Source organism: Phascolarctos cinereus, unplaced genomic scaffold, assembly GCF_003287225.1.
Source record: "Phascolarctos cinereus isolate Bilbo 61053 unplaced genomic scaffold, phaCin_HiC Scaffold_4;HRSCAF=312, whole genome shotgun sequence".
NCBI classification, from domain to species: domain Eukaryota; kingdom Metazoa; phylum Chordata; class Mammalia; order Diprotodontia; family Phascolarctidae; genus Phascolarctos; species Phascolarctos cinereus.
The window spans coordinates 203,221,398-203,244,950 of NW_027555847.1; the positions used below are offsets into that span (position 1 = coordinate 203,221,398).

The following is a 23,553-nucleotide window of genomic DNA, read 5'->3' on the forward strand; positions in this document are numbered from 1 at the left end:
TTGTGGGATGGCTCTCTAAGAGGGGAAGGGGAACGGATACTGGGGTAATTATGATATAAAAAACAGAAGCCATCAAGATTCAAAAGTGTTACTCTATATGTCACTATGTAACTTATTCCAGAAAGAATGAGTGGAATCACATCCTCACCACCCACTGCCCTTAATCTCCTCTATTGAATATGATAAAGGTCAATGACCTTCCATAGTCTTTATATTCCTTGACATCTTTTTTTTTTGCATATAAAACTCTCCCTGTCTAAAATTTTCCGTCCCCTTTATTACTTCCACTTCTTCCTTTCACTCTATAATTGTGCACATTCCTCAAGATTAAAAATTTGAGAGCCAGGCCTATGTCCTTTTTAATATCTTCAGTGCTTTTTTGGACACAATCTCACTCCTTTAGAGATTTCATCCACTCCCACTAACCCTGTTGAAAAAAAAAAAAGACATTCTAATATTCTAATACTGTCCTTTCCCCTAACCTCCACTCCCACATCTCCTACCCCGGCAGATCATTTTCAGCTGAATGTTCCACAGTCACTGAAGGGATCTAGAGGCTTTCTTTCCTGATTTCCCAGTTTCTGTTCATGACACCACCACATGGCCAGTCATCCAAGATAAAAACTTGAAAGTCATTTTTCTGTTTCTGGGATCCAAGCTAGAGTAAGAAGTAAGTCACTCTCACCCTCCCTCATCGACCTCTGAAAGCCCAGATGATATCGACCCAGGAAAAACCCTGAGCCAGCAAAAAGACAGCGCACAGCAGTCTTGTACCCCAGGAAACTTGGGGGATTAACAGGAAAGGCCTTTTTCACTCTGGGGGAGGGAGAGCAGTACAGGATTTGAGACATCCCAGCAAGCCAGCAGCAAGCCCCACCTCAGCATACCAGGGGAGATCCTGAGACCCAGGGTTGTGGAACAAGCAAGTGCCAACACCAGGACCCCCAAGAGCCTCAACAGAGGAAGGGGAACTGGTAGACACCAGCTCAGAAAACAATCACGGGCAACGGCATTCTCCAGCAGTGAAATTGCCTGGTGCCTCTTCTCAACTCTGAGACGCACAACTCCAGAAGGCAAAGCTCCAGGCTGGCAGACATCTACCAGCAGTGAAACATCCCTGTGCAAGATCTGGGTGAGCAGGAGCCAAACACTCAAGTGTAAGGACCCAGTGAGCAGGAAAAGAAGCTTGGGTGACCCCCTTTGCTCCAGCAGGAGAATGCAACAGTTTTGGAGGGTTTTTTTGGTAAAAGGCAAACACCACGAACAAAAAGCAGAAAAGGGAAATGACCAATAGATCCTTATTTTGGAGAAAGGGAAGATCAAGACACAAATTCAGAAGAGGACAATATTGTTAATATACCCACACAAGAAACCTCAAAGAGGAATATGAACTTGTCTCAAGCCCAAAAAGGCTTCTTGGAAGAGCTCAAGAAGGATTTTAAAAGTCAAATAAGAGAGGTAGAAGAAAAATGGGGAAAAGAAGGTATGCAAGAGGGAGTCAATAGCTTGGAAAAGAAAGGACAAAAATTAACTTAGAAAACAAGTCCTTAAAAAGTAAAATGGGCCAAATGGAAAAGGAGATACAAAATCTAATAGAAGAAAACAATTCCTTAAAAATTAGAATGGGGGTGGGGCAGCTAGGTATCACAGTAGATAGAGCTCTGGCCTTGGAGTCAGGAGGACTCAAGTTCAACTCTGGCCTCAAACACTTGACACTTACTAGCTATGTGACCTTAGGCAAGTCACTTAACCCTGACTGCTTCACCAAAAAGCAAAAAAAAAAAAAATTAGAATGGAGCAAGTAGAAGCTATGGGAGAACAAGAAACAAAAGAATGAAAAAATACATGAAAACGTAAAATGCCTCATTGGTAAAACAACTGATCTGGAAAAGAGATCCAGGACAGACAATTCAAAAATTATTGGTCTACTTGAAAACCATGATGAAAAAAAGAGCCTGGATAACATTCTTCAGGAAATCATCAAAGAAAACTGTCCTGAGGTCCTAGGACCAGAGGGCAAATAAGTCATGGAAAGAATCCACCAATCACATCCCAAAAGAAATCCCAAATTGAAAACATCAAGGAATGTAGTAGCTAAATTCTAAAACTTCCAGATCAAAGAGACTACAAGCAACCAGAAAGAAACAATTTAAATATCAAGGAACCACAGCCAGGATTACCCAGGACCTTGCAGCTTCTACATTAAAAGATGAGAGGGCGTGGAATACAATATTCAATAAGGCAAAGGAGCTTGGATTATAACCGTACATCAACTACCCAGTGAAACTGAGGATCATCTTTCAGGGGAGGACACGGACATTCAACAAAATAGGGGACTTTCAAATCTTACTGATGAAAAGATCAGAGCTCAACAAAAAAATCGGCCTTCAAATACAAGTCTGAAGATAAGTATAAAAAGGTAAACAGGAAAGAAAAAAAATATATTATCTATAAGGGCAAACTGTTTACATCCCTACAAGGGAAGATGACACCGTAACTCTTAAGAACTGGAATGTCATTATGACATTTAAAAGGGAGTATACATAGACAGAGGGCACAGGGTTTAAGTTGACTTTGATGTGATAGTAAAAAATCTAAGTGGAAAAAAGGGATTGTACTGGGAGAAGAAGAAAGGAGAAGGCAAACAAGGATAAATTACATCTACTACAGCACAAAGAAAGGGGGGGGAGGTGAACATTGTTTGAACTTTACTTTCTTCAGATTTGGTTCAAAGAAGGAATAATATAATCAGTTACGTATAGAAATCTAACTTACCCTATAAGGAAGTAGAATGGGTAAAGGGGGAAAAAAAAGGGATCAGGCTAATAAAAGGAAGGGCAGACTGAGGGAGCAAGCTGGCTGAAACCAAAACTCTACTGAGGAGGGAAAGGGAAAAATGAGAGAAAAAAGCATTAATGAGGGGGGATAGGATGGAAAGAAAGACACAGATAGAAATCATGACTGTGAATATGAATGGGATGAACTCTCCCGTAACACGGAAACAGATAGCCGAGTAGATTAAGAACCATAAACCTACAACATGTTGTCTACAGGAAACATATTTGATGCAGAGGGATACACACAGAGAAAAGATCTCAGACAAAGCAACAGCAAAAACAGATTTAATTAAAAGAGACAAGGAAGGAAACTACATCCTGCTAAAAGGTACCATAGATAATGAAGTAACATCATTGCTAAAGATATATGTACCAACTGGTATAGCAGCCAAATTCTTAAAGGAGAAGTTAAGGGAGATAAAGGAAGAAATAGACAGCAAAACTATACTAGTGATGGACCTCAAATCTCCCCTTCTCTGAACCAGATAAATCTAACCATAAAATAAACAAGAAAGAAATTAAGGAGATCAATAGAACCTTAGAAAAGTTAAATATGGTTGACCTCTGGAGAAAACTGAATGGGGACAGAAAGGAATATACCTTTTTCTTGACAGTACATGGCACCTACACAAAAATTGACCATGTACTAGGGCATAAAAACCTCACAATCCAAAACAAAAAGACACAAATATTAAATGCATTGTTTTCAGATCATGATGCAATAAAAATTACATGTAATAAAGGGCCATGGAAAGACAGACTAAAAATTAATTGGAAATTAAATAATCTAATCTTAAAGAATGAGTGGGTCAAACAACAAATCATAGAAACAACTAATAACCTCATCCAAGAGAATGACAATAATGAAACAACATACCAAAACTTACAGGATGTAGCAAAAGCAGTTCTTAGGGGAAGTTTTATATCTCTAAATGCTTATATGAATAAAATACGAAAGAAGAAATCAATGAATTGGGCATGCAACTAAAAAAGCTAGAAAAAGAACAAATTGAAAATCACCAATTAAATACCAAATTAGAAATTCTGAAAACCAAAAGAGAGATTAATAAAATTAAAATTAAGAAAACCCTTGAAATAAACCTAAGAGCTCGTTTTATGAAAAAAAACAATAAATTTGATAAACCTTTGGTTAATTTGATTTAAAAGAAAGAAGAAAACCAAATTACCAGCACCAAAAATGAAAAGGGTGAATTTACCACCAATGAAGAAGAAATCAAAACAATAACTAGGAGCTATTTTGCCCAACTGTATACCAATAAATTTGACAAGTTTAGTGAAATGGATGAATATTTACAAAAATATAAATTGCACAAATTAACAGAAGAAGAAATAAAATACTTAACACCATTTCAGAAAAAGAAATTGAACAAGCCATCAATGAACTCACTAAGAAAAGATCTCCAGGGCCAGATGGATTTTCTTTCTTTCTTTTTTTTAAAATATAAATTTATTTATTTTTAGTTTTCAACATTTACTCCCACAAGGTTTTGAGTTCCAAATTTTCACCCCATCTCACCCCTCCCCCCACCCCAAGATGGCATGCATTCTGAATATCCCTTCTCCTAGACTGTCCTCTCTTCTATCTCTCCCCCCTTCTCTTATACCCTTCCCCTTCTATTTCCCTGTAGGCAGGATAGACTTCTATACCCCATCTCCTGTATTTCTTATTTCCCAGTTGGCATGTAAAACCATTTTTTTAAACATGTTTTTAAAACTTTACGTTTCAAATTTTCTCTCTTTCTCCCTCCCCACCCATCCTCATTGAAAAGGCAAGCAAATCAATACAGGTTATATATGTGCAGTTATGCAAAACACTTCCATAGTAGACATGTTGTGAAAAACTAACTCTATTTCCCTTAATCCTATCCTGCCCTCCCATTTATTCTATTCTTTCTTTTGACCCTGTCCCTCCTCAGAAGTATTTACTTCTGATTACCCCCTTTCCCAATCTGCCCTCCTCTCTATCATCCCCCTGCTCTCTTGTCCCCTTCTCCCCCTATTTTCCTGTAGGGTAAGACAGATTTCCATACCCAATTGAATGTGTATGTTATTCCCTCCTTAAGCCAAATCCTATGAGAATAAGATTCACTCATTCCCTCTCACCTTCCCCTGTTTCCCCTCCACTGTAAGAGACTTTCTTTTCTTTTTTTTTTTGTGAGATAATTTACCCCATTCTACCTCTCCCTTTCTTCTTCTCTGAGTATCCTCTCTCATCCCTTAATTTTATTCTCCAGATATGACCCCTTAATCTTCAACTCACCCTGTGCCCTCTATCTATCTATCTATATCTACATACATATAATTTTTTTCCTCCAACTACCCTAATACTGACAAAGGTCTCATGAGTTATAAATATCATCTTTCCATGCAGGAATGTAAACAGTTCAATCTTAATAAGTCTCTTATGATTTCTCTTTCCTGTTTACCTCTTCATGTTCCACTTGAGTCCTGTATTTGAAAGTCAAATTTTCTATTCAGCTCTGGTCTTTTCATCAGAATGCTTGAAAGTCCTCTATTTCACTGAATGACCATTTTTTCCCCTGAAGGATCATACTCAGTTTTGCTGGGTAGGTGATTCTTGGTTGTAATCCTATCTCCTTTGCCCTCCGGAATATTATATTCCATGCCCTGGTCCTTTAATGTAGAAGCTGCTAAATCTTGTGTTATCCTGATTGTGTTTCCACAGTACTTGAATTGTTTCCTTCTGGCAACTTGTAATATTTTCTCCTTGACCTGGGAACTCTGGAATTTGGCTATAATATTCCTAGGAGTTTTCCTTTGGGGATCTCTTTCAGGAGGAGATCTGTGGATTCTTTCAATTTCTATTTTGCCTCTTCTCAGGGCAGTTTTCCTTGATAATTTCTTGAAAGATGATGTCTAGGCTCTTTTTTTGATCATGGCTTTCAGATAGTCCAATAATTTTTAAATTCTCTCTCCTGGATCTATTTTCCAGGTCAGTTGTTTTTCCAATGAGATATTTCACATTGTTTTCTAATTTTTCATTCTTTTGGATTTGTTTACAGTGTCTTGATTTCTCATAAAGTCACTAGCTTCCAATTGCTCTATTCTAATTTTTAAGGAAGTATTTTCTTCAGTAATCTTTTGGACTTCCTTTTCCATTTGGCCAATTTTTCTTTTTAGGGCATTTTCTCCTCATTGGCTTTTTGGACCTCTTTTGCCATTTGGGTTAGGCTATTTTTTAAGGTGTTATTTTCTTCAGTATTTTTTTGGGTCTCCTTTAGCAAGCTGTTGACTTGTTTTTCATGATTTTCTTGCATCACTCTCATTTCTCTTCCCAGTTTTTCCTCTACTTCCTTACTTGCTTCTCAAAATCCCTTTTGAGCTCTTCCAAGGCCTGGGACTGATTCATATTTTTCTTGGAGGCTTTGGATGTAGGAGCTTTGACTTTGTTGTCTTCTTCTGGTTGTATATTTTGATCTTCTTTTTCACCAAAGTAAGATAATATAGTCTGACTCTTTTTGCGTGCTTGCTCATGATCCAGCCAATTACTTGAGTTTTAAACTCTTTGTTAAGGTAAGAGTCTGCTTCCAATGTGGAGAATGTACTGTCCCAAGCTTCAGGGGTTTGTATAGCTGTTTTCAGAGATACTTGTAGGGACCTGTAAATTTTCAGTTCTTCCAAGGTGGTATGATAAGGGGCGAGGTGTTTACTCCTTTCCTGGCCTGTGACCACAAGTATTCCTTTCTGTCCTGTAACTGTGAGGAGGGTTTTCTCTCCACAGCCACTACAAGTTCTACCATGCCAGCGCTCCTCCTCACCCCAGCACCACGCCCCAGAACTGTGACCCAGATCCAACACGGGCAAAGCAAGAGATTCCTGCCTCAGCACTGGCAAAGAGATCCCTGCAATCCCTCTCTGATCAGCCACTGGATTCCCCCTCAGTCTGTGGGCCAGAAGCTCGGGAAGCAGCTGCCCCCCCCAGGGCCACGCTCTTGGGGAATGGAGCTGCAACCCCGCCTGCCTCTCTGAGCACCGACAGAAACAGACTTTTCCCAATGACCTTCTAAGTTGTCTTTGGCATTGTGGATTGAGGAGTCTGGAAACCTCCACAGCTGTCCGTGATTCAGTCCTCTGAGGCCTGCTCCAGGTTTGCTGCGGCCTGTGCGCCCACACCACACTGCGCTGTGCTCCCAGCCTGGCATGATACACCTTCCTGATCAATCTTCCAGGTTGTCTTGGGCTGGAAATTTGTTTCACTCTTTCTTTTTGTGGGTTCTGCTGCTTCAGAATTTGTTTAGAGACATTTTTTATGAGTATTTGGAGGGGTTTGCGAGAGAGCTCAAGCAAGTCACTGATTTCTTGGCTCCGCCCCCCTGGCCAGATGGATTTTCAAGTGAATTCTATCAAACATTTGAAGATCAACTAATTCCAGTACTATATAAACTATTCGGAAAATAGGTGAAGGGAGTCCTACCAAATCATTTTTATGATAAAAATATGATGTTGATACCTAAACCAGGAAAAGCCAAAATAGAGAAAGAAAATTATACACCAATTTCCCTAATGAATGTAGATGTAAAAATTTTAAATAAAATATTAGCAAACAGATTCAGCAATTTATCATGAGAATGATACACTATGACCAGGATTTATACCAGGAATGCGGGGCTGGTTCAATATTAGGAAAACCATCAGCATAGTTGACCATAATCAACAACAAAACTAACAGTAATCTCATGAGTATCTTAACACATGCAGAAAAAGCATTTGACAAAATATAACATCCATTCCTATTAAAAACACTAGAGGGCATAGGAATAAATGGAGTCTTCCTTAAAATGATAGATAGCATCTATCAAAAACCATCAACAAGCATTATATACAATGGGGATAAACTAGAAGCATTTCTAATAATATCAGGGGTGAAACAAGGATGTCCATTATCACCAACGTTATTCAATATTGTGCTAGAAATGTTAGCTGTACCACTTTGTGCAATGACTAATGTTGATGGACTTAGCCCTTCTCCACAATGCAAGGATCTTAGACATCTCAAGTCTCATGATGGAAAATGCTATCCACGTCCAAAGAAAGAACTATGGAGTTTGAATGAAGATGGAAGCACACCATTTGCTATTTTTTTCTTCTGTTTTGTTTTGTTTTCTCTTTCTTGTGGTTGCTCTTATTGGTTCTAATTCTTCCTTACAACATCACTAATGTGAAAATACATGTTTAATAGGAATGTATATATATAGCCTACATCAGATTGCATACCCTCTTGGGGAGGGAGGTGGGAAGGGAGGGGGAGAAAAACTTAAAACTCAAAAGCTTATGGAAGTGATTGCTGATAAATTAAAATAAATTAATTTAAAAATTGTTAAAAAAAAAGAAATGTTAGCTGTAGCAATTGGGGGGGAAATTGAAGGAATTAGAACAGGCAAAGAAGAAACAAAGCTATCACTCTTTGCAAATGATATGATGGTATATCTAGAGAATCCTAGAGAATCAAGTAAAAAATTATTTGAAATAATAAACAAATTTAGCAAAGCTGCAGGATATAAAATAAACCCACACAAATCATTGGCATTTCTATATATTACTAACAAAGCCCAGCAGCAAGAGATAGAAAGAGAAATTTCATTTAAAATTACTGTAGACACTATAAAATATTTGGGAGTCTACTTGCTAAAATAAAACCAGGAACTATATAAACACAATTATAAAACACTTTTCACACTAATAAAGTCAGATCTAAGTAATTGGAAAAATATCAGTTGTTCATGGGTAGGCTGAGCTAATATAATAAAAATGACAATTCTACCTAAATTAATTTACTTATTCAGTGCCATACCAATCAAACTACCAAAAAAAATTTATAGAGCTAGAAAAAACAATAACAAAATTCATCTGGAAGAACAAAAAGTCCAGAATATCCAAAGAACTAATGAAAAGAAATGCAAGCGAAGGTGGCCTAGCTATACCTGATCTTAAATTGTATTATAAAGCAGCAATCATCAAAACTATTTGGTACTAGATAAGAAACAGAGTGGTGGATCAGTGGAATAGGTTAGGTATGGAAGAGACAATAGTCAATGACTATACTAACATACTATTTGATAAATCAAAAGACTCCAGTTTCTGGGATCAGAAATCACTATTTAGCAAAAACTGCTGGGAAAACTGGAAAAATGTATGGCAGAAACTGGGCATCTTACACCCTATACCAATGTAAATTCAAAATGGATATACGATTTAGATACAAAGAAGGATACTAAGAGCAAACTAGAAGAGCAAGGAATAGTATACCTTTTAGATATATGGAGAAGGGAAGAATTTATGACCAAACAAGAGATAGAGAACATTATAAAATGCAAAATGAACAATTTTCATTACATTAAATTGAAAAATTTTTGCACAAATAAAGCCAATGCATTGTAGATTAGGAGGGAAGCAGAAAACTGGGAAAGAATTTTTGCAACCAGTGTCTCTGATAAAGGCCTCATTTCTAAAATATATAGAGAACTAAGTCAAATTTATAAGAATACAAGTCATTCCTCAATTGATAAATGGTCAAAGGATATGAACAGGCAGTTCTCAGGGAAGAAACTAAAGCTATCTATAGTCATACGAAAAAATGTTCTAAGTCACTATTGATTAGAGAAATACAAATCAAAATGACTCTTAGGTAGCACACCACATCTATCAGATTGGCTAATATGACAAAACAGGGAAATGATAAATGTTGGAGAAGACATGGGAAAATTGGAACACTAATACATTGTTGGTAGAGTTGTGAAATGATCCAACCATTTTGGAGAGCGTTTTGGGGCTATGCCCAAAGAGCTATAAAATTATGCATACCCTTTGACCCAACAATACCAATTCTAGGTCTATATCCCAAAGAGATCATAAAAATGGGAAAAGGACTCACATGTACAAAAATATTTATAGCAGTTCTTTTAGTGGTGGCAAAGAATTGGAAATTGAGGGGATGCCCATCAATTGGGGAATGGCTGAACAAACTGTGGTATATGAATGTAATTGAATACTACTATGCTATCAGAAATGATGAGCAGGCAGAATTCAAAAAAACTTGGAAAGACTTACATGAACTGATGCAGAGTGAAATGAGCAGAATACAGTAACAGCCACATTATGGAATGACTGACTTTGATAGATTTGGCTTTTCACAATAACAAAAGAATCTAAGACAACTCCAAAAGATTCATAATGGAAACTGCTATCCACACCCAGGGAAAGAAATATGGAGTCTGAATGCAGATGGAAGTATATTATTTGTTCTCCTTTTCCTTTACTGTTTTGTTTTATTGCTTCATTCTCGTGGTTTCTCCCCATTAGTTCTAATTGTTCTTTACATTATGACTAATGAGAAAACATGCTTAACATAAATATATATGTAGAGCCTGCATCAGATTGCATGCCACCAGGGTCAGGGGAAAAAGGAAGGGGCAGAAAATTTAAAACTCAAAATCTTATGGAAGTTGAAAACTAAAAATAAATAAATTTAAATTTAAAAAAAAACTTGGAAGTCATCTTTGACTGTTTCTTCTGCCTACTAACTTATGTCAGTCACTGAATCCACCTCAATTCTTCCTCCCAAATCTCATATCTATTCCTTTTCCCACTCTCACTGCCACCATTCTAGTTCAAGTTATTATCTTATTCCTAGTAATGAAAAACCTCCCAAATGATCTCTCTGCCTCCATTCTGTCCCCCTACCCTTCAATCGATCTGACAGATCAGCCATATGAATTTCCTAAAACACTGCTTTGCTTTTCTGCTCAAAGATCTTCAATAGCTCCCCACTGGTCATAACAAAGTTCTGTCCCTGGTTTAATATTCAAGATATTTTACAATCTGGCTCCATACTACTTTTTTGTCCAATCCATTATTCCTGAAAAGAAACTTCCACTTTAGCCAGATTATCCCATTTATGCTGTCCACTTCCTCCATTTCAAACTTAGTCTATCCACTTCTCCTCCATTCTTTAAGGCCTAACCTAGGTGCTTATTTTCTGAAGCCTTTCCAAGCCATCCCAGCCAGAGATCTAGCCTATATTATATTATCATTCGGTAAACAAGTACTACTTTGTGACAGCTCTTTTATTGCTGTATTCACTGATGGACTTTTCACACAGCTGCAGGTTGCCTCCCAACTAGATCATATAAACTCTATGAGGGCAAGGACTATGTCTTCTAAGGTCTATCCCGCCGGACCTAACAGAGTCCCAAGCACACCCAGCACATTCAATACTGGACAGATGTCCAATAAGTGGAAGTCTAACACAAGAAGTAGAAAAATATCCACTGACAGACCACAGGGTCATAGATATAGGTGGGGAGTTTTTACTGGAAGGGGGGGTATTTAAATTGAACACAAATGGAAATGAGATATAACATTTTTAAAAACCTTGTTTTCCAAATTGAGACTAAAGACCTCATTCTAGGCAAAGCAGATAGAGGATGAGCTAAGTATGACCCCTCTATAATCCAACCCCACACTACTTCAAATTACTGAAACATTAATTCATTTTTTGGAAGGCTCTGATTTAAGTATTAGTAGGATCTAATACCCGTGTGCTAGGAACAATATCTGCTAGGGTCTTTGCCACTAGACTTAGCCTAGTTTTTTCCCAAAAAAAGCCAACAAACTGTTCCTGAGATTTGATTGGTCCAGGGCTCCAGTCACTGAGGTGTATCTTTTCCATTCTTTTTGTTAAGCAAACTTTTTTGTTGTTATTGTCTATTAAATGTCTCATTTGGTTACAATCCCTGAACCACCAGAATGGCCCACAAAAGCACTTGTGTTATGCTTGAAGCTATTTAGTCATTTTAGTCATTTACTTTCAGACCATTTACAGCTTTGGTATAAACCCTTTATCTTCCAGAAAAGATAATATTAGCAATGTACCAGGGCCCACGACTAAAAATTATTATCTAGCTGTGATAGATATATATATATAGGTATAGATATAGATATAGATATATATAGATATAGATATTATATATATATACACACACACACCTCAATAGCGGCAGCCTGTTTTGCATTAGTGCTTCCCCTCCTCACAACATTGTAAAAGGGGCAGTACAAGGATTAGACTCTTTTTACAGATGAGCAAACTGATACTTTCAGAGATTAAGTGACTTGTCCATGGGGTCAAGGCTATAACAACTATAATACCACACCATAACTAAGTAAAGCTGATACTTCGACCTGAGTTGCAGAGAAGTTGCTGATGTGCCTCAGTAAAGGAAATTGCTCACCAGAAGCTCTGTACACCAATGAAATCACATTTCTGATTTAAAAGGGGAAAAAAAAAGGATTCTGCTAACCAAGGAAACATTATGGCTCTTGTCATTGTTTGCTTGTTTCTTGGCTACTCAAATCATAGCATACCCAAAGGATATGTACATTTTCACAAAAAAATAAAAAGGCAAGAAAATCTGTTGCTCTAAGTCAGACAATTTCATCACTTGGTCTCTAAGGACAAAAGTAGTTCACTATAAATCATTCTCTTGGGAGCCTAAAGTCAGCATTATGTCACTACAATGTTCTGTGCAGCAGTTAACAAACTGCAGGGCGCTTTTACTAATTGTTTGCTAATTAATAACAATGCCTCCAGGACAATCTTTCTTCCTTGAGAGTTGAGACTTATTAACAAAGCAACCAGTAATCAGAATAAGGATAATGGTTTCTTCCCTATCCTCCAAACTTTGGTTAAGTCTTAAATGAGTTAGTACGGGGTTGGACTTGACCACTAGGAAATACAAGGAGGACAAAGGCTTTAGAGGAAGTTATATTTCAAAGACGCTGCTCTTTGGTAAGCACACATAGATCCTTATGATTTTGTTCAATTATGGTAAAAGCAAACCAGACTCAAGATAGATGCCCTGAGTCAGGAAGACCTGGGTTCAAGACCAGCCTCCAACACATACAGCAACTATAGGCAATTGTTTTTCCTCTTAGGATCCTAGGGAACTCTATATGTTACAGATGAGCTTCTAATCAGCACCAGGAGAGAGTTTCCACATAAGTCAACACTGACAAAATTAGGGTTCCAGACCAAAAGAAATGTGTGTATGCATACATGTTGGGTATATATACATACGTGTATTTTTCTAAGTACATGCATATATATGTGTATGTGTATATGCATCTCCAAGGTCCCTTTGCCACTTACCTTTTTCTCCAATTCCTCTCTTCATTTACGTGTTTCAGATTTTTGGGTCTCACATTTTGAGTGTTCAACACATATGCGATTATTGGATTGTAGCAGTAAGCATCTTGCAAGTCAAGCCCATCAAAGGAGGTTTCTCTACCACAACTCTGCCTCATCTTAGAGGCAGGGAGAAAGCTTAAGTCCAATAGCCCATTCTGGAAGCTGGGAATCTTTATTGTACATACTAAAGATACCTTTATTTTCTGAAATTAGTGAATAAATAGCAAAAGCTATTTTGATACTCATTGCTTGAATTCCAGGGGGCACCAAAACCTTTGTGCTGAAATGGCAAGCAACAGGATATGGGTGACCAGTCCCCTGCCACTGCAAAGACTATAGTGTCTCTCAAAATAGCAATGTGGTTTGCTTTGCTTCTGGGGGCAGAAAGGAACCTCCCCATTTACAAAACGGGGGTGGAGGAAAAAGAGGATGGTTTTCCTGCCACCAAGAAAATTAGATCTGCTCAACTTTAAGAGGTTAGAACAGGATTCAAGTAAAAAGGGGCTACCAAACTGAAAGTCACAGGACTCTACCAAATTCCCATTTCACCCCCTCAGGAGGTTTGGTGGTCACCTGACTTGAAACACACACAATAATCTAACCAGAAATCTCTCACCCACATGACTTAATGAGGGGAAGCCACAAGGTTAAGAGTGAAGATCCTCAGTCTTCCCACAGAAGCCATTAACTGTTGCTTCTCTGGGTTCTCAAGAAGTAAAGGGAACCGGTAACTTATTTGGGATCTCACCCTCAGAGGTGAAGTTCATAGAACCACCAACATCCAGTGCCATTAACAGTCAAAACCAATGCACAAGCACCCCTCTGCTGGCACCTACTACATATGAAGGCCGGATCATCGCCTTCACTCCGAGACTGGAGGTGACAGAAAAGTGCCCATTTCCCCTGAGCGGAGGCACAACGGTTCGGCCACATAGGAGCATAACCACACTGTTCCTTCCTCCCAGAGGTTACTGAATCCAGAAGGGAGGGGGAAAAAAAGGTGATGCTTCTCTCAATGGATGTCACAGTAGGACATTACAGTCTAACAAGGGGCAAGCCAGAACACCCCCCCACACCCCATTACGGGGGATGGGAGAAAATGGGAGAAAAAACCAATCCCTATAACCCAACTTCCCAAATACATAACAGACGCAACTCCCTGCTCGCGTTTTCCCCTGGTCTGATATCAAAGCCCTCTCTCTACCTTGTCGGCGACGCTGCGGGGCAGCTGCAGGTCCGGGCTCGGGCTGAGCTCACCGCCAGCTACATCCTCGCTGCTCGGGCCGGCCAGAGGGTGCGGCATGTCCTGCAGGGACTTGGGCCCAGAGGAGGGCAGTGATTTGGGGGTGCCGACGCCTCCGGCCGACATGGCTGAGTGCGGCCGGCCCTGGAAAAGCTGCTGCTGTTGCCTCCTCAGCTCCTGCACCCGCCGCCTCCACCAGCAGCAGCAGCAGCTCTACCACCACCACTATCACCACCACCACCTCCCCCGCCCCTGTGGGTGGGGAGAGCTGCAGGGGAGGGGGCTCTCCCGCTTCGGCTAAGAGGCCGCGGCTGGTATGGGAGGAGCCCACGGCTCCCCGCCCTCCCCTTTCTCTCTCGGGTGTCCGGACTCTGCAGAGCCGCGGTCCGGCTGCTGCTGCTGCAGCTGCTGCTGCTGCTGACTGGGGCTGACGGGGGTTAAGACTTCGGGTTCACGCGCTGTTCCTAGTTCTAGCACCAGCTCCTCCCCCTCATCCTTCTCCTTTTCTTCCCTCTCCCTGGGCTTTAACAATGCAAAGTCTCCACCACCTGCCTCTTGTCTCCCTTCTGGCGCTTCCCGGGGCCACCCCTTAAACTAGAGGGAGGAGCATAAACTCAGCCTCAGCCTTCTCCTCCTCCCCTTCCTTTCGCCCTCCCCCTCCTCCTCTTCTGCGTCCTCCTCCTCCTCCCCCTCCTCCCTCTCCTCCCGCTCCTTTTCCCACTTGGAGCAAGAGAAGAAGAAGCTTAAAGGGGGTGGGGGTGGGGGAGGATCTACGTGGGTGAGTGGAGGAGGCGGGGTTGGACCTCCTGCTGAGGCTTCCCCAGGGCGGGATCTGAGACCAGGGCTCCGCCTTGTCTTGCTTACCAGTTCCCAAGGAGGAAGTGCTCCTAGTTTCAAAGGCTGCTGCTCCTCCCCCTTCGAAATTGGCTGGCTCCGTAGGGAGTAGTGGAAATGTGGAGAGTGAGGGAGCGCCCCAAAACAAACAGTTTTAATAGGAATTACCTTCCATAACTCTAGTATGATAAATCTGGTGTTTAACAGCGATTCCGCGGTAGAATGGGAAGTGCGTTTTCCTGAACACACCCTCACACACAGATTCTCTGAAAAGCATTTCATTTCTCATCATGGAACGTAGACTAGGAGTGTTCTGCCCCTAATCTAACGGAAAGAGATAAGCATCAGGAAAATTGGATTTATGTCCTGGTGCGGCATCCATTAACTGAACTCAACCTCTCTCGCTTTGGTTTCCTCCTCTGTCCATGGGATACCTGCCTTACCTATTTACTTGGTGGCAGTAAATGGAATTGCATTTGAGGTGCCTAGTCTCAAATAAACTTCTGAAAGGTTAACATTCCAAACCCAAACCCTTAAAGAGACAACAAATTAACCAATGTTCACCATATTGTTTCAAGGATCATATAAGATATGTCAAAATTCTTTGAAAATACTTGACACATACCTAGACATATATACATGCGTACACATGAAGGATCGGTGAGTTCATCAAAGTAGGGAATCAGATCATACAACCTTGTCCATAACAGAATAAATAAACGCTAGGAAATTGCATAAGGTATATGGAGGTTAAGTGACTTGCCCAGAGTCTCAGAACTAGTGAGTGTAAAAGTCGGGATTTGAAACCAGGTGTCCCTGTCTCCAAAGCCAGCATTCTATGCATTACATCACACCACCTCTAACAGTACAAACGTATCTATAGGCATAAATGAATAAATGAATGAATGAATGAGCTTTTAGAAGTGCCTAAGCACCTTGTTGAGCCCCGGAAATGACAATACAAAAGTCCCTGACCTCATGAAGCTTTCCTTCTGGCAGTGAGAGACAACACATAAGAGGGAGTGGTGTCCAGGAAAGAATGTTTTGCTTTTGTAGAGATAGTGAAAAGGATATGATTTTTTAAAGCAGTGGCAGCAGCAGAGACACGTTACTGTGATTACAAGGCAGCTGGCTTCTTGCCAGGACTGGCCTTTCGGTTCATCTGCTTTTCTCTAGAAGTAAGTAGCTTAGCTGAAGTCAGAAGAGATTGGAGGTCCCACCAAGGCCATAACAGACTATGAAAAGTCTGTCTTCTCCGGAATCCAGTGAGGTCTTGAGTCAATCCCTGGTTCTATGAGTATCAGGTCCAGAGTCTCTCCCCTACTCCCCAATCCCCGAACTCCCCAATTTTTCCTCTTCATCTTGTGATTAGAGTGAGTAAATAATCTCAAACCATTGATTTGCTAGAATTCCTGTTCTGAAGCAGTTTCTGTACGTTTTAGGGGAGATTATAGGGATTAGGAGAATTCACAGCTGCTTGGTAGATGTATTGTGCATTGTGTTCTAGTTATGTCCTGTTTATTTGCTTATTGATTCTATGCTGAGCTCAAACAACCCTGCAGTATCTGAGCATGTTTGTCTGCATCTCTGAAGAGCCAATTCAATTATGCTGAAGTCACATGACTGTGAATGTTCAAGAAGAAGCTGAAGTTTGTCTAGCAAATAGGAGCTCAGAGCTCATTTTGGTCAGGTAAATATACAAAATCTACATACTATCATTTGGCACTGACCCTTAGAGAGAGATGAAGATGAAAGATAAAAGGTCACTGATTCTCTTAGAGCCATAGAAACCACAATGCTTGCTCAGCACTACAGCTGAGTCAGGCTGAACTGCCAGGTTGGGCATGGGACTCCCCAGACCTAAGTTGAACAAGAATGAAGGAGGCTTGTGAAACATAAGTAATGAATTAGAAGCATCAATGTGCAGTAGAAATAGCAGTAGGTTAGGAATCAAAGGACCTGGCTTAGAGTCCAGGTTTTGCTACTTGTATGACCTTGAGCAAGTCACTTAAGCTCAGCTTCCTTACTTGTAAAATGAAAAGGCTAAACTAAATGACCTGAAATGTCATTCCAGCTCCAGAAACCTCTGATCTATGTAGTATGCCACTATCCAGAACTCTGGTACTTTGGATAAGTACTTCTCAACATTATTGGCAGTAGAGTTAACATTAAGTCCTTCCAAGTTCTATGTAATCTTTGGAGTCTGAAATAAATGATGTTTCCTTGTTTTTCCTTTCCACACTTTTACTGTATTTTTCCTATGCCTAAATGACAAAAAAAATCACAGAGATTATAATTTAGCAAAAAGAATATTGAACTGGGAGTCAGAAGACTTGAGGTCAAGTCCTGATTTCAGCACTTACCAGCTGTTTTACCAGTTGTCTGCAGGCCACTCATTTAATCTTGCTAAATCCCATCTGTAAAATGAACACTTGTACGATCTACTGTTCTATTAGAGAAAAAAAATAATGAAATAATATATTTTAATTATCATATTATTTATATTATATACTTATAAATAATGTAAAATTAAACTAAAAATCAAAATTAATAAAAATCTTATTAAAATACTACATAAATATAAAGTTATAATTGTCATATAAAGCAAGAGACAGTATTATTGTTATTGTTATAATATCAAACAAGACAGAAATTATGTTGAACAAAGTAATATGGTACTTGCACATTCTAATCTAATCCAGAATTCTTCAAGAGTGCCTATTTTTATCCACTAAAGTGTGTGACAGCTCTTCTGAATGCAGACTACTAGACTAGAAAGTTGAATATTGAAATATTTGGTTTTCATTGAAAAACATGTTGGTTGGTTTTCCTAAATTATTTTTCCCCCTCTTTCTTAGTCTTTGTAATAAGGGATGGTTTTCTCAGAGGGCAATAGGGAAGGATATATTAGGGAATATAGATGATGTAAAAGCAAGATATACCAATTTAAAACATTTTTAAAAAGAAAAAAGTGGAAACAAAATATTGCAGAGACAGGCAAACTATAGTATTACTTCAAATTCCTAGATAATTCAACCATCTGACCTCAAGCTCTTAATGCATTTGTTTTTATCCTCTAGTCTCTCAATTTCTAGCCCCTTGATACCTTTCTAATTTTTCCAGTCTATCATCACCCCGTTCTGATTGTACTTAACTGTAAATGATACCCCAGCAAACACCCTAGAAAACTTTGTCCCTTTGATCTTCAGCAATTGTTTGGGGTTTGATATGCTCATTTTTAGAGCCTTGAGAAATTATCTGTCTTATCTGTCATGATTTAGGAGTACATGCTCTCTAAATGGGTGATCGTATGGTAAATCTGCTAGCATACCAAGTAAGTGAAAAGACAGCCAAAGCACAAATATATCTGAGTTGTGTTTATTAAAGAATAGAGGTACAACAGATTGGGTCTCAAAGATGAAAAGCAAGTCCTAAAACATATGGCCTCTGCATGCTCCCTCCTAGAGGATTCCAAATGAGAGGTATATTCTTTTGTTTGTTTGTTTTTTGGGTTGGACAATGGGGGTTAAGTGACTTGCCCAGGGTCACACAGCTAGTAAGTGTTATGTGTCTGAGACTGGATTTGAACTCAGGTCCTCCTGAATCTGGGGCCAGTGCTGAGCCATCTAGCTATCCCCTGTGAGAGGCATATCCCTACAAACTATGTTCCATTCTATGACAACACAGTCAACAGCATTTTTAGAACAGCCTCTAAGATCAGAGTACATGATAGCCCAATCCCTACATCGATATAAGTTATGAAGCTTGGTTTTTTGAGATATCTGCTTTTCTGGTTTTTAACCTCACTTTTTAACCTTTCTAGCATTTAAAGTCGTCAGGACATAAATTGTATCAGTTTTTTTTTTCATTCCCAAATCTACACTTCAAGATCATTAAGCATTACGATTGGTAGAAGGAGTAAAGCAGGCAGAAAAAGGGGAAAGTCTAGCTCAGCCTGTGGTATACAGATATAGTAAACAGGTTAATATCCACTCAAGGCTTCTGTTCTTCATATATTGGCATTATCATTCATTTGTAAAGTTGGCCAAGTAGATATATAACAGGGAATCAGAAAGGGCACCCATTACAGCCATTTCTGCTGGAGTTCCAGTGTGGGATAATACTATCTCTTCTCCATTTTCACTTCTAGGATCCTGAGTATTCTGTAGAAAGTCAAAACTGTAATGACTGGGTTTATGCATTCTAACTACCCCTAGTTGGAATCTCAATGCTACTTAGCTAGTTTTATTCATTTTTGGTTGACCTGAACTGGTCTGCCTCCTTGCTTTCACTGATGCTCTTGAGAGAGAGAAAGAGAGAAAGAGAGAGACAGGGAGAGACAGACAGACAGACAGAGACGGGGGGAGGGAGGAGAGAGAGAGAGAGAGAGAGAGAGAGAGAGAGAGAGAGAGAGAGAGAGAGAGAGAGAGAGAGGAGAGAGAGAGAGAGAGAGAGAGAGAGACAGAGGGAGAGAGAGAGAGAGAGAGAGAGAGAGAGAGAGAGAGAGAGAGAGAGAGAGAGAGAGAGAGAGAGAGAGAGAGAATTATAATTCCCATAACCTAGAAATCTACTTCAATTCAGCTGCTCATAGGAATGGTCAGACTATCGATTTTGCCACCATCCACAGGTGTTCCACTTCCAAAGTCAAGAACTCAGAAATTCCTTTTCACAATCATAATCTTCTATCATTTTATTGCTCTCTATTTTTTCCTATTCCTATCCTCACTGTCACCTCCAATCTCTCTATCCTTCAATATTTTCCTAGGTCATCACTTGGGCTTTGGATTACTTTCTTCTCTTTTCCCAGTCTGTCCTGTATTTCTGAATGCTTTGCTCCATTGTTCATGATTTACTAAGCCTGGATTACTCTCACCATCCAAATCCTTCAACCCTATTCATATGCTGCTGAATGGAACTGGAGGAAGTCACTAAAATATGCTGCCTGGGTCCACTACAAATTTAAGTTCTCTGATTTGAACTGGGCCCTTACCACAGGAGTGAAATGGTACAGTAGAAAGAGTACTGGATCTAGAGTCAGGAAGACCTGAGTTCAAATCTAGCACCAAACATTTACTGGCTTGTAATCCTAGGCATGTCACTTAACGGCTGCCTGCCTCGTTTCCTCAATTATAAAATGAGGATTATAGTAGCACCTACTCCAAAAGATTGTTGTGAGGATGGAATGTGTACTTACCATATAGTAGGCACTTAAATTCTTGTTCTTTCCCCTTTCCTCTCTTATTCCAAAACTTTCTTTTCTTTTCAGGTCTCCCACAGTAATCCCTCCACTCTCAGCCGAGATCTCACTTTATACTTGTAAGTTGTGTGTGTTCCATATAAGAAATGTACATCCTCATGGGTTGTCTAAATGCAACTTTTGGGAGGCGTTGATAGAAGTATAATCTGAGGTCTGGATTGCCCTGAGAAGAGGAGAAACAGCATAATAGCTGGAGTTTAAGAGTAGGGGTTGAGAGAAAGACAAACAAGCCCTTTAGAGCCCTGCCAGTCTGGTTACCCTTTCCTCTAGTCTCCTAGAGGGAACCAGATTAGAATCATACCTATATCCCCCTAAATATTAGCAATCTAGTCAGCCAATCAGTCAAGTCTAGGGACACAGAAAGTTCAAAACAACAACAACAACAAAGCTACTTCCCTTATCACTCTGAAGGTTATCCCGAACTTCTGTGTATAGGCTAATCTCCTTCCCACTAAATGCTATTTACACAAAAGACCGTCACAAACAGTGAATATCAAGTAAACCCATTTATCCAGGCAAACAAAAAACAGAAATCAGAGAAGTAATACAAATTAGAATATATTGGAAAATACACAGAATGAATGAGGTAGGAGCAAAATCAGATCTCAACTCCATCAGGAGAAATGACTCAATCGAACCCAAGGAGGAATTCCCCAAAGTCTAGGGGGAGGTAAGGTAGAAATCAGAAACAGGTTGAAGAACTGAATTTTCCAACATGCACCTTCCAAAGTCTGTTTGTCTGTCTCTCCACATATCTGTGGTTGGCCCCAAAGAGATGCTGGCACCAGTGGTATTACCGAAGGAGAATGTTTCTCCTTTCCCATAATTCTTGCAACAATTTCACCCCTCACACAGGCATCCAGGATCGCATCAGCTTTCTCTCCACCAAATGGATACTCTTTCTCATAAGCAGCAGCAGAAGGCAAAATACCCCAATCTTGTCTTAAAATTCAGGTTACTCTACTGAGAAAATTAAGACCATTCACAGTGAGCTCTCTTTTTTTCCTCATCTGTTCATCTCATATTCTCTAACAGCATCCCCACTATCTTCACCTTCACTCCAGTCTCTGATGAGTAGCTGAACCTTCTCCTTACCAAGGCCAGCCTCCTAAAAATGCACCTTTGATCTCAACTGCAGCCAACTTCTCCAGCAGATTGCCCCCAACTATTATCATTCTTCACTCTCATCTGCAATCTCTCTCTAGCCACTGGCTCCTCCCTTGCTGCCTACAAATACATGCAAATTCCCACTGACACTTAAAAAAAATCCTCACTAGATCTTAATATCTCTGCTAACTGCCCTGTGACTCTACTCCCCTTCTCAGCTAACCTTAAGAAAGCTGTCTATACTTCATGCCCCCAATTCTTCTCCTCTTAGTCTTTTTCTAAATCCTCTGTAAACTGGATTGAGCTCAATTACCTGGAATTATTCTCTCCAAATTTACCAGTGACTTTTCAATTGCCAAATCTAATGATCTCTTCTCATTTCTCATCCTTTTTTACCTTTCTGCAGCATTTGATATTGTTGACTACCCTCTCTTCCTGGATATCTTCTTCTCTCTGGATTTTCATGACCTGGTTTTCTTGGTACACCCCCTTAACCTATCTTCTTAGTTTCCTTTGCTGGTTCTTTACTCACGTCACACCCATTAAATATTGCTATACTATAGGGTTGTTTCCTAAACCTTGGGTGTTTTTTTTTCTCAATCTCTTTCACTTGGTGATCTCATTAATTCACATGGGTTCAATTATCTCTCTACAGACAATTCCCACTCTCTATACTAGGGCTAGCCCTAGTCTTTCTCCTGAGCTCTAGTCCCCCATTACCAACTCCCATTTAAAAGTGGAGATCACAAAGGCATTTCAAACTCAATATGTCCAAAACAGAACTCATCCCTCCCCCAAACCCACCCTTTTTTTGAACTTTCCTGTTGTTATTGTTTCTACTGTTTTTCTGCTGTTGAAGATACCACCACCCACCCAGTCATTTAGGTTTAAAGCCTTAATATCATCCTCTGCTTCTCATTCTCACTAACCCCACATATCTAATCATTCGTCAGATCTTTTCCTTCCTATTTCCACATTTCTTATATATGTCCCCTTCTGTCCACTCTCACAGCCACCACCCTATTTGGGGTCTTCACTGTCTTTCACTTGACCTATTTCAATAGCCTTTTAATTGGTCTCCCCACCTATTCTCCCCTTCCTCCAATCTATCCTCCACATAGCCTCTAAAATTATTTTCCTAAAGAATGGGCTTGACCCTGTCACCCCACCTACTTAAAATGTTGTACTGGTTTCCTATAGCCTCTAATCAACTCCTCAGTTTGGCATTTAATGCTCTCTACACCTTAGACCATTCCTATCTTTTCAGTCTTCTCTCATACATTCTATGACTCAGCCATACTGGACAATGCTCTATTTCCAATCTCTTTGCTTTTGCATTGGTTGCCTCATGCTTACAATCCTCTTCCCAATCACCTTGGAATTCCTGGTTTCCTTTAAGACTCAGCTCAAAACCCATCTTCTGTAGGAGGCCTTTCTTGGTCCCTCCTGCTGCTGGGTACTGCCTTTCTTTTTTAAAGTTACTTTCTAAAATTAGTGTATGTATATTGTATGTGTGTGTGTGTGTGTGTGTGTGTGTGTGTGTGTGTGTATGTATATATATATATACACGTATACCTAAAGTACAGTGCACCTTCGATTGCATCCCCAGCCATCACAAATATACATACCCCCCACCCATATGTGTGTGTGTGTGTGTGTGTATACATACACACATATACACATACATCATCTCCCAAATTCAAATGTAATCCCCTTGAGGGCAGCAACTGACTTTTGCCTTTTGTATTCCCAACATTTAGCATAGTTCCTCAACATATTCAAAACTGAAATCATGACCTTTCTCCCCCAAAACCCTCCCCATCTTCTAACTTCCCTATAACTGTTGAGGTTAACACCATCCTTGCTTTCCCCTAGGCTCACAACTTAGGTGTCATCCTCAACACCTATCTCTCACCCCACCCCTACCCCAATCCAATCTGGTGCCAAGGTCTCTTGATTTCATCTTTGCAACATTTCTCTGATACACCCCTTTCTCTCCTCTGACACTGCCACCCCTCTACCTCAAGCTCTCATTACTTCACACCTTGAT

The 23,553-nt window shown here is 39.9% G+C and overlaps 1 protein-coding gene across 1 annotated transcript in view; it reads right to left on the reverse strand.

Annotated features, from left to right (window-relative positions):
* SNX30 (sorting nexin family member 30) overlaps nucleotides 1–14,908 on the reverse strand; it is a 190,196-nt gene extending 175,288 nt beyond the window's left edge. The window contains exon 1 of the mRNA XM_020972423.2: nucleotides 14,267–14,908. Within this exon, the coding sequence (XP_020828082.1) occupies nucleotides 14,267–14,431 (165 nt within the window). The 5' untranslated portion in view covers nucleotides 14,432–14,908. The remainder of the gene's footprint in view (nucleotides 1–14,266) is intronic.
* Between the last annotated feature and the right edge of the window lie 8,645 nt (nucleotides 14,909–23,553).